The following is a 12622-nucleotide window of genomic DNA, read 5'->3' on the forward strand; positions in this document are numbered from 1 at the left end:
TTTATCAGAGAGCCAGATGCAGTCATCAAAAGAGCCACATCTGGCTCTAGAACCATAGGTTCCCTACCCCTGGCCTACCCTCTTAAGGGAAATTCACCTCCCCCCGGAATTGAAATACCATTGACAACCTGAAAATATTTCATTTATCTCTATGTGCCAAGATAGTCCTGGACTAGCTCTTGCTAACAAGAGCTTATTCTACAGTATCCTCATGACCTACCTTATTCCTGGTAAACCCAGGGACTACGTCTACTTAGTCATATGTCCTGGTCAGCTTGTTGATTAATTTGAGTACTGCTGCCACCTGTCTGGAGGATTGTGCATCATCAAGTCTGAAAGAGTCTACCGGCCTCTCAAGGCCAACCTGACACTTTAAACCTCAAACCTAGGGGGCTCTGCCCCATTATTCGAGAAGCCCTGACTTCAACCAATTTTGATCAATCAATCAATCAATGTTTACTTATATAGCCCTAAATCACTAGTGTCTCAAAGGGCTGCACAAACCACCACGACATCCTCGGTAGACCCACATAAGGGCAAGGAAAACTCACACCCAGTGGGACGTCGGTGACAATGATGACTATGAGAACCTTAGAGAGGAGGAAAGCAATGGATGTCGAGCGGGTCCAACATGATACTGTGAGAGTTCAATCCACAATGGATCCAACACAGTCGCGAGAGTCCAGTCCAAAGCGGATCCAACACAGCAGCGAGAGTCCTGTTCACAGCGGAGCCAGCAGGAAACCATCCCAAGCGGAGGCGGATCAGCAGCGCAGAGATGTCCCCAGCCGATACACAGGCAAGCAGTACATGGCCACCGGATCGGACCGGACCCCCTCCACAAGGGAGAGTGGGACATAGAAGAAAAAGAAAAGAAACGGCAGATCAACTGGTCTAAAAAGGGAGTCTATTTAAAGGCTAGAGTATACAAATGAGTTTTAAGGTGAGACTTAAATGCTTCTACTGAGGTGGCATCTCGAACTGTTACCGGGAGGGCATTCCAGAGTACTGGAGCCCGAACGGAAAACGCTCTATAGCCCGCAGACTTTTTTTGGGGCTTTGGGAATCACTAATAAGCCGGAGTCCTTTGAACGCAGATTTCTTGCCGGGACATATGGTACAATACAATCGGCAAGATAGGATGGAGCTAGACCGTGTAGTATTTTATACGTAAGTAGTAAAACCTTAAAGTCACATCTTAAGTGCACAGGAAGCCAGTGCTGGCGTAATTTGATCAAACTTTCTTGTTCTTGTCAAAAGTCTAGCAGCCGCATTTTGTACCAACTGTAATCTTTTAATGCTAGACATGGGGAGACCCGAAAATAATACGTTACAGTAGTCGATCCATCCCTTCTCTTCTCTCGAGACAACCTACAGATCAAAAAAAAGTTAACTTTACTCCAGGGTTCGTCAGCAGCTTACGATCTGGTCCAGTGTTGTCACAGGGAGCAAAGGATTTAAGAGGGTTTTAGTTGGCTAGTAATCCCCTTGTGGCAACTTGCGTGGATGACTGCCTTCCCCAATGGTCTGCTTGGATTAGTGCGTCTCGGTCTTCCCAGCATTGTCCTGCGTGCGTTTTATCCCGATTTCTTGGATAGCCCGTCCTTGTTTGGACAATCATTAACCCCGCTAAAGTTTGAAAGTGCCTCACTTCAAAGGCGGTGGGGTTTTTTTTAATGTTCATTTGCATTGTTGTGCCTTCGTAATCCTCTAAAGTTACAAGGGGATTAATTATTTAGTCTGGAGCCAGCAGGGAGCTACATGATAGCATAGACTTAAAGATGAAGGTAGAAAGGGGGGGACCTGGAACTGCAGATCAGGTGATGCTTGCATCCACGCCCTCCCTTTTTGATAGGCGTTGGTGTAATTGGAGACTTGAAACGCAACACCTAGATCTATTTTCCACTCCTATAGTTAGGTGTCCTATTTTGTCTTCACTCATGCCTAACTCAAGCGAGCGGTTGTGTTTTGGTGGCTCTCTGGACCAGGGCGGTCCAGAATGGATTGAAGGCCAGATAGACAAAGCTGCAAGTCGTTGCAACTACTGTGGTACCATTGCTGACCCTCGGAATTCCTGGGCCTTGACTGGAGGAGAAGGTGGACGAGGCTTTCCACGTCACCTGGATCTTGAGGTTCAAGGACCGGGACAGCAAGTCATGAGGAAGCCTCATCTCAACAACAGCCTTTACCTGGGCTCTGGACCACTTCATGGTTACATCCAGGCCGACGGCATCTTAACTGGCCAGCCACCCAAAGAAGAGTCTGGGTTTTATAGAGAAAACCAGCACCTGCTCTCAGGATCACCCTTGCATTACGGGCAAGGCGTGACCGGGTTGAGGCCTTCTTGGGATCAAGCACAGGGAAGAGCCACACCTACTGTACAAGCCTCGAGTTCTACACCTATCCCCATTCCTCATCCCCCACATCCTCCTCCCCCGCCACCTCCTCCTCTTCCTGTTCATGAGCTGAGCCGTTTGTACAGGGAAAGTCTGGGATCTAAGATTATCTTGGACACGCAGCGTATTGCGGGCGGCTCTCCTTCTACTGCAGTCTACGGACCTCAGACCTCTCTTTCTACTTATGCTGCCGATCAACCACCTGTCTCCGCTCAACAAACATTAAACAATTTCAGCAGTTTCTCCTTGGATCCGCGTCAGTCAGCTACCACCAGTTCCGTGGTGGACCCAGCTTCTCGGGGAATGGACGGAGCTCTCCCTCGTGCTTATGGGGCGGTGGCCTCCCACAGACTTCCTTATGACCCCAGCTATGATCCCAGCTCAGCCATGATGGCTGCCACAGCTGGCATGTCCTCCAACTTGCCTCCTCACCATCCCAGCGCCACAGACCCCAAGAAGATGGTGGACCCTGCCTTTTTGGCCCTTTTACGAGCTGAAGGTCTGGCTGAGAGCACCATCACCCTCCTGCTGCAACATGGATTTGATTCCTCTCCCATGCTGGGGATGATGGAGGACCATGACATCCGCTCCGTCGCCCCAAACTTGGCTCAAGCCCGCGTTCTTTCCCGCATAGTGCTCGGCTACAAGAACGGCGGGGCTGCGACTCGTGCCCGATCCAACAGCTTCAGCCATTGCAATGACTATTACGTGCAGCCCCAAGGTTTGAGCATGGACCCGGGTCTGATGCAGCAACCTCCCACCGGTATTCAAACCGTATCCCCCAGAATGGGAGAGTTTCTCGGCAGAAGACCCAGCACCGCTCCATCCCAACACCTGCTGGAGACCGCCACCTATCCAGGATCTCGTCCCCTGGCAACCGGAACGTTCCCAGTCAGCCCTGTCGGATACAGCAATGCCGTGACACAGGGAAGACCCTTCTCTATGTACAACGCCCACACCGGTTTAGCCATGTCCGCTCTTGGCCAACAGCCTCCCCGCGCCCCGGGCACCCCTGGAGCTGCCCCCAAAACCTTCTCCGGGTCTTACTCACCCATGGAGCTGATGAAACGGGCCCCCAACTTTCCTCCAGCGTCCCCGATGGCGGCGCCGAGCCCCCTCCACAGCCCACAGCTTCTACGGAAAGGGATGAACGTCGCTTCTGAGAATAACATCGCCCCCGCCAATTCTGCCTCCACTCTCCAAGCGCAGGGCTTCAACAACAACAACAACAACAACAAGCTGGTCGGGCGCCGCACCGGTCCACCCGTCATCGTCTCCACCATGACCACCACGCCTGACACAAGTAACGTTTACCTCTTTTATCGCATTACTTTGACCGTTGTCAATTATGGAGAGTAGTGAGCAACCGACCGGTTTCAGGATGTTCGTTAAAAACTCTCCCCTTTTAAGTACATGTTCTGTATTTTTTTGGGGGGGTAGACCTAACCAAAAGGGAGTAAGTCGAAGTCAAAAACAGAACATCCAACTTATTTCCCCCGAGGTGCACATTTGCTGTCAGTCTATTTTACGCCGCACTCTCTCCTAATCGGGCGCTTAACCGCCTTCAAATCCAATCAGTCTAATTGGATCCACGCTTCTATCGGCTATTACAGGAATCTGTTTTTATAGACACCTTGCCGGTTTGCAGTCGTTTGCCGGTTTAATTCGCAAGTCGTTTGCCGGTTAGAACTTAAAGGCCTACTGGAATGAGATGTTCTTATTCGAACGGGGATAGCAGGTCCATTCTATGTGTCATACTTGATCATTTCGCGATATTGCCATATTTTTGCTGAAAGGATTTAGTAGTATTTTTGTTCCAGCACCGTTCCCAGCTATAAATTGTCTGTTTTCATCGCGTAGTTCCGCAGTGTTCTGGACATCTGTGTTGCTGAATCTTTTGCAATTTGTTCAATGAATAATGGAGACATCAAAGAAGAAAGATGTGGGTTCGAAGCGGTGTATTGCGGTCGCCTTTAACAACACAAGCACAGCCGGTGTTTCATTGTTTACATTCCAGAAAGATGACAGTCAAGCGGCATAGCTCGGTTGGTAGAGTGGCCGTGCCAGCAACTTGAGGGTTGCAGGTTCGATTCCCGCTTGTGCCATCCTAGTCACTGCCGTTGTGTCCTTGGGCAAGACACTTTTACCCACCTGCTCCCAGTGCCACCCACACTGGTTTAAATGTAACTTAGATATTGAGTGTCACTATGTAAAGCGCTTTGAGTCACTTGAGAAAAGCGCTATATAAATATAATTCACTAATTCACTAGAGAACATCGATGATAAAGTTCGCAATTTTTGGTGCTGATAAAAAAAACAACCTTGCCTGTACCGGAAGTAGCAGATGATATGCGCGTGATGTCACGGGTTGTGGAGCTCCGCCCATCTGAAACATTGTTTACAGTCCGAGCGATTCGGACCGAGAAAGCGACGATTTCCCCGTTAATTTGAGCGAGGATGAAAGATTCGTGGATGAGGAAAGTTAGAGTGAAGGACTAGAAGAAAAAAAAGGGGAAAAAAAGACTATACAGTGGGAGCGATTCAGATGTTCAATCAATCAATCAATCAATCAATCAATGTTTATTTATATAGCCCCAAATCACAAATGTCTCAAAGGACTGCACAAATCATTACGACTACAACATCCTCGGAAGAACCCACAAAAGGGCAAGGAAAACTCACACCCAGTGGGCAGGGAGAATTCACATCCAGTGGGACGCCAGTGACAATGCTGACTATGAGAAACCTTGGAGAGGACCTCAGATGTGGGCAAACCCCCCCCCCTCTAGGAGACCGAAAGCAATGGATGTCGAGCGGGTCTAACATGATACTGTGAAAGTTCAATCCATAGTGGCTCCGACACAGCCGCGAGAGTTCAGTTCAAAGCGGATCCAAAACAGCAGCGAGAGTCCCTGTCCACAGGAAACCATCCCAAGCGGAGGCGGATCAGCAGCGTAGAGATGTCCCCAACCGATACAGGCGAGCGGTCCATCCTGGGTCCCGACGAGCAGTCCATCCTGGGTCTCGACTCTGGACAGCCAGTACTTCATCCATGGTCATCGGACCGGACCCCCTCATCAAGGGAGGGGGGGACATAGGAGAAAGAAAAGAAGCGGCAGATCAACTGGTCTAAAAAAGGAGTCTATTTAAAGGCTAGAGTATACAGATGAGTTTTAAGGTGAGACTTAAATGCTTCTACTGAGGTAGCATCTCGAACTGTTACCGGGAGGGCATTCCAGAGTACTGGAGCCCGAACGGAAAACGCTCTATAGCCCGCAGACTTTTTTTGGGCTCTAGGAATCACTAATATGCCGGAGTCTTTTGAACGCAGATTTCTTGCCGGGACATATGGTACAATGCAATCGGCAAGATAGGATGGAGCTAGACGGTGTAGTATTTTATACGTAAGTAGTAAAACCTTAAAGTCACATCTTAAGTGCACAGGAAGCCAGTGCAGGTGAGCCAGTACAGGCGTAATATGATCAAAAGCGCTATATAAATATAATTCACTTCATTAGCACTCCACACAAGTCAATAACGTCAACAAAACTCACCTCTGTGCATTCATGCACAGCGTTAAAAGTTTGGTGGACAAAATTAGACAGAAAAAGAAGTGGCACAAAACACGTCTTAGAAAGTCGGAGAAAGTTATACATGTAAACCAGGGGTGTCCAAAATGCGGCTCGTGGCCCACCACACATTCCGGAAAAGCTATTGCAAAAATAAAAAGGAACGTTAAAAATATTGGAATGAGGCGAAATCTATCAACGAAAAGTTGCAATGTTTTAAGTTTATTTTAACATGTAAAAAACATCTTTACCATGAATTGATTAACGTGGACCCCGACTTAAACAAGTTGAAAAACTTTATTGGGGTGTTACCATTTAGTGGTCAATTGTACGGAATATGTATTGTACTGTGCATTCTACTAATTACAAGTTTCAATCAATCAATTATTTATTTGTTATTTTTTTGCCATTGCTCAAAACACAAAATAATGACAAAAAAATCCATGTTATAATGAATCATTTTTAAAGCTCCAATTAGTTCAAAAATTTCACTTTAAGATGTTTTATGTGGTAAATATTGCATATGTTGTGTAGTTGCCATATAAAAAAAAAATGTATTTGACAAAAGAGCATAAAATAATAGTTAAAACGTAAAATCGACAGAAATATCTGAAGTTGATCTCGTAACTTATGTGTTGAAAGTTAACAAAAAAATAATAATAAAAATGTATCACTTTCTAAGTGGGGCACCTTTCGGATCTTAAATATATTTAGTAGTATTTTATTTATCTTTTCACTGTGATTACTCAAACATAATAAAGAATTAAAATCAATGGTTTAAAAATAATAAAAAATTAAAATCAATGGTCAAAAATAATAAAAATTTAAATCAATGGTCAAAAATAATAAAGAATTAAAATCAATGGTCAAAAAGAATAAAGAATTAAAATCAATGGTCAAAAATAATAAAGAATTAAAATCAATGGTCAAAAATAATAAAGAATTAAAATCAATGGTCAAAAATAATAAAGAATTAAAATCAATGGTCAAAAATAATAAAGAATTAAAATCAATGGTCAAAAATAATAAAGAATTAAAATCAATGGTCAAGAATAATAAAGAATTAAAATCAATGGTCAAAAATAATAAAGAATTAAAATCAATGGTCAAAAATAATAAAAAATGAAAATCAATGGTCAAAAATAATAAATAATTAAAATCAATGGTCAAAAATAATAAAGAATTAAAATCAATGGTCAAAAATAATAAATAATTAAAATCAATGGTCAAAAATAATAAAGAATTAAAATCAATGGTCAAAAATAATAAAACATTTAAATCAATGGTCAAAAATAATAAATAAAATCAATGGTCAAAAATAATAAAGAATTAAAATCAATGGTCAAAAATAATAAAGAATTAAAATCAATGGTCAAAAATAATAAAGAATTAAAATCAATGGTGTCCTGCATTATTGGTCTTTTAAGGCTCTAACTACTAAATGATGCATATTTCAGTTTTACTATTAAAAAAATAAAGATGTTTTTGACAGAAATGCCATAAAACCCTTTTTTTGATTTTTTAAGTTGATATAGAGATTTACTGTAAGTGTTAAATAAAAAATAATAATTAAGACTTAATTTTAACATTTTATTAACTGAACCGGGATCTTTAAAGGTAAAATAATTTTTAAAAATCCATACATTTTGTTATGGTTTGAAAATTAAAAATATGCTTAAATTTTTCCGTGTGCGGCCCTCAGTGGAAAAAGTTTGGACGCCCCTGATGTAAACAAACCACGGTGCGTTCAAGGACCGCCAAAATGAGTAGGACAAAACGACGCTGGTCATATACTGGAATCAGTGAAGCATGTTTAACATAAACAGTGTGCTTTATAGCAATTAAGGGAGGTTTGTGTCATGTTTGTCCTACAAAAACTATATTAAAACGAAAAATACGTATATTTTTTATATTTGTTTCCCCCCTCTCGTCTTTTTATATTTTTCATACATTTTTGAAAAAGCTCCATAGGGCCACTAGGGCGGCGCTAAAGAGCCGTAGAGCCGCGGGTTTGCCGACCCCTGTCCTGTTCAAAGGCATTTATCATTTTATTATTTTGTCAAAATTACAAAGGACAACTGGTAGAAAATGAATTATTAATCTACTCGTTCATTTAATGTTAATATCTGCTAGTTTTCCGTTTCAACATATACTATCCACACTTCTGTTAAAATGTAATAATCACGTATTCTTCTGTCGTTTAGATGCTTTACATTAGTTTTGGATGATACCACAAATTTGGGTATCGATCCGATACCAAGTCGTTACAGGATCATACTTTGGTGATATTCAAAGTCGTCATGTGTCCAGTAATGTATTTGCTGAGTTTATGAACATAATTTAAATAAAAAATAAACGAAAGAAGTTGTGATGCTAAAAAATAGTGGTATCGACTCGATACGCACCTGTACTTGGTATCATTACAATGTTGTTTGTTTACAGTGTGTACTGAAGCATGTTTGGCTATTCCTCGTCCTGCGGTGATAATAATACTTGTGAGAAACTGCCTTTATTTGTCGCCATGGAGGCGAGGATTAGTGATTTAGAAGTAGCTAAAACACTGCAGATGGACGTTAGCCGCTAGCTAGCTAGCCATGTCTTGGAGCACTTTTTTTCCTGAGGTTGTTTCAGTGTTATAGCTTCACCTTTATCGTCAGTTTTTCAGGCCAAAATTGCGTCCGTTCTCCCTTTTCTGTTTACGCACTGTGTCTGCTTGTAAGTACTCTGTGATTGCGCACTGCCAAACATGCTCCTCTGCTCGTAAAAACAACAGCAATGACACTTTGATGTCAGGGGGGATGGAGGACTGGTACTTTTTGGAGGCGGTGTAGTACCGAATATGAATCTGTCCACACACTGTGTCGGCTTGTAAGTACTCTGTGATTGTGCACTGCCGAACATGCTTCTCTGCTCGTAAAAACAACAGCAATGACACTTTGACTTTGGAGGGGTGGGGGACCGGTACTTTTTAGAGGCGGTATAGTACCAAATATGATTCTGTCTACACACTGTGTCTGCTTGTAAGTACTCTGTAATTGTGCGCTGCCGAACATGCTCCTCTGCTTGTAAAAACAACAGCAATGACACTTTGACTTTGGGGGGGTATAGTACCGAATACAATTCTGCCTACACACTGTGTCTGCTTGTGAGTACTCTGTGATCGTGTGCTGCCGAACATGCTCCTATGCTCGTTAAAAAACAGCAATGGGGGGATGACCGTTACTTCTAGGAGGCGGTATAGTACCGAATATGATTCTGTCTATGCATTGTGTCTGCTTGTGAGTACTCTGTGATTATGCACTGCCGAACATGCTCCTCTGCTTGTAAAAAAAACAGCAATGACACTTTGACGTCGGGGGGGATGGAGGATTGGTATTTTTTGGAGGCGGTATAGTACCGAACATGATTCTGTCCACACACTGTGTCTGCTTGTAAGTACTCTGTTATTGTGCGCTGCCGAACATGCTTCTCTGCTTGTAAAAAAAACACCAATGACACTTTGACGTCGGGGGACATAGGGGACCGGTACTTTTTAGAGGCGGTATAGTACCGAATACCATTCTGTCTACACACTGTGTCTGCTTGTAAGTACTCTGTGATTGTGCGCTGCCGAACATGCTTCTCTGCTCGTAAAAAAAACAGCAATGACACTTTGACGTCGGGAGACATGGGGGACCGGTACTTTTTGGAGGCTGTATAGTACCGAATACAATTCTGCCTACACACTGTGTCTGCTTGTGAGTACTCTGTGATTGTGTGCTGCCGAACATGCTCCTGTGCTCGTTAAAAAACAGCAATGGGGGGATGACCGTTACTTCTAGGAGGCGGTATAGTACCGAATATGATTGTGTCGACACACTGTGTCTGCTTGTAAGTACTCTCTGAGTGTGCGCTGCCGAACATGCTTCTCTGCTTGTAAAAAACAGCAATGACACTTTAACGTTGGGGGGCGGGGGACCGGTACTTTTTAGAGGCGGTATAGTACCAAATATAATTTTGTCCACACACTGTGTCTGCTTGTAAGTACTCTGTGATTGTGCGCTGCCGAACATGCTCCTCTGCTTGTAAAAACAACAGCAGTGACACTTTGACTTTTGGGGGGTGGGGGACCGGTACTTTTTAGAGGCGGTATAGTACCGAATATGATTCTGCCTACACACTGTGTCTGCTTGTGAGTACTCTGTGATTGTGCGATGCCGCACATGCTCCTATGCTCGTTAAAAAACAGCAATGGGGGGATGACCGTTACTTCTAGGAGGCGGTATGGTACCGAATATGATTCTGTCGACACACTGTGTCTGCTTGTAAGTACTCTGTGATTGTGCGATGCCGAACATGCTCCTCTGCTCATAAAACAACAGCAATGACACTTTGACTTTTGAGGGGTGGGGACCGGTACTTTTTAGAGGCGGTATAGTACCAAATATGATTTTGTCCACACACTGTGTCTGCTTGTAAGTACTCTGTGATTGTGCGCTGCCGGATATGCTCCTATGCTCGTAAAAAACAGCAATGGGGGGATGACCGGTACTTTTTAGAGGCGGTATGGTACCGAATATGATTCTGTCGACACACTGTGTCTGCTTGTAAGTACTCTGTGATTGTGCGATGCCGAACATGCTCCTCTGCTTGTAAAAAAACAGCAATGACACTTTGATGCCGTGGATGGGGGACCGGTACTTTTTAGAGGCGGTATAGTACCGAATATGATTCTGTCGACACACTGTGTCTGCTTGTAAGTACTCTGTGATTGTGCGCTGCCGAACATGCTCCTCTGCTTGTAAAAACAACAGCAATGACACTTTGACTTTTGAGGGGTGGGGACCGGTACTTTTTAGAGGCGGTATAGCACCAAATATGATTTTGTCCACACACTGTGTCTGCTTGTAAGTACTCTGTGATTGTGCGCTGCCGGATATGCTCCTATGCTCGTAAAAAACAGCAATGGGGGGATGACCGGTACTTTTTAGAGGCGGTATAGTACCGAATATGATTCATTGGTATTACGGGACTATACCATACAACCCTAATTGTTACTTTTAAAAATGTTCAGTCAAGGGGTCTCCTTTTCTGTTTCTGGATTACTAATTTTCTACTACTATTATCATTTCAAACTCTCTAATGGTTCTCCGGTTGGAGCACCGACTTGTATATAAATTAATGAATATGGTGAAAAGACTTTCCTTCAATCGTCAACAAGACGAGAAAGGAAGATCCAAGGCAGGTCGGGCTTCTTAAAGGGACATGCACCTAGACACTTGGGCAAATATACAGCTTTTTTTTGGACAGTTACTCAAATTTAAGGCACGAATCTGACTTTTCTATCCGGGGATGGTTTCCACGCCATTTCGGCCTTCTTACAGTTTCCTCCTCTTTGAAAAAATCTCATCTTTTTTAATTTTTTATCTGTACAGTAATCTATTTATTCATATGCACCTTATTGATTTTTTTATTCTGCACTACCATGAGCTATTGCTACAAAATTTCGTTCTTAAGGTTCAACCCACCGGATTACAAATGTTTTACTATTATTATCATTTCAAACTCTCTAAAGCAGGGTTCACCAACCTTTTTGAAACCAAGAGCTACTTCTTGGGTACTGATTAATGCAAAGGGCTACCAGTTTGATACACACTTAAATAAATTGCCAGAAATAGCCGATTTGTTCATTTACCTTTAATAAATAAATCTATACATATATATAAAGAAATGGGTATTTCTGTCTGTCATTCCGTCGTACATTTTTTTTCCTTTTACGAAATATTTTTTTGTAGGGAATGAATGATAAAAAAAACACTTAATTGAACGGTTTAAAAGAGGAGAAAACAGGAAAAAAAATAAAATAAAATTTTGAAACATAGTTTATCTTCAATTTCGACTCTTTGAAATTCAAAATTCAACCGAAAAAATGAAAAGAAAAACCCAAGCTAATTCGAATCTTTTGGAAAAAATTTAAAAAAGAATTTATGGAACATCATTAGTATTTTTTTCTGATTAAGATTAATTTTAGAATTTTAATGAAATGTTTTAAATAGGTTGGAATCCAATCTGCACTTTGTTAGAATCCATCCATCCATCCATTTCCTACCGCTTATTCCCTTTCGGGGTCGCGGGGGGCGCTGGCGCCTATCTCAGCTACAGTCGGGCAGAAGGCGGGGTACACCCTGGACAAGTCGCCACCTCATCGCAGACTTTGTTAGAATATATATATTCTAACAAAGTATATAATATATATATACTTTGTTAGAATATATAACAAATTGGACCAAGCTATATTTCCAACAAAGACAAGTCATTATTTCTTCTAGATTTTCCAGAAGAAAATTTTTAAAAGAAATTCAAAAGACTTTGAAATAAGATTTAAGTTTGATTCTACAGATTTTCTAGATTTGCCAGAATATTATTTTTTAATTTTAATCTTAATAAGTTTGAAGAACTATTTCACAAATATTATTCGTTGAAAAAACAGAAGCTAAAATGAAGAATTAAATTAAAATTGATTTATTATTCTTTACAATGAAAAAATAAAAATACTTGAACATTGATTTAAATTGTCAGGAAAGAAGAGGAAGGAATTTAAAAGGTAAAAAGGTATATGTGTTTAAAAATCCTAAAATCATTTTTAAGGTTGTATTTTTTTCTCTAAAATTGTCCTTC

General features: G+C 42.0%; 1 protein-coding gene across 5 annotated transcripts in view; it reads left to right on the top strand.

Moving 5' to 3' along the window:
* The window catches only part of ctbp2l (C-terminal binding protein 2, like), a 343339-nt gene that overhangs the window by 212617 nt on the left and 118100 nt on the right, over positions 1-12622 (top strand). For 3 of the 5 annotated variants that reach the window (XM_061907566.1, XM_061907567.1, XM_061907568.1), the window contains exon 1: positions 1926-3699. The exons of the other annotated variants lie outside the window; for them this stretch is intronic. In XM_061907566.1, the coding sequence (XP_061763550.1) occupies positions 1941-3699 (1759 nt within the window). In that variant the 5' untranslated portion in view covers positions 1926-1940. Of the gene's footprint in view, positions 1-1925; positions 3700-12622 lie in introns of those variants that run through there. 5 annotated transcript variants of the gene reach the window in all.

The sequence above is a fragment of the Nerophis ophidion genome, linkage group LG08, assembly GCF_033978795.1.
Source record: "Nerophis ophidion isolate RoL-2023_Sa linkage group LG08, RoL_Noph_v1.0, whole genome shotgun sequence".
Classification (NCBI taxonomy): Eukaryota; Metazoa; Chordata; class Actinopteri; order Syngnathiformes; family Syngnathidae; genus Nerophis; species Nerophis ophidion.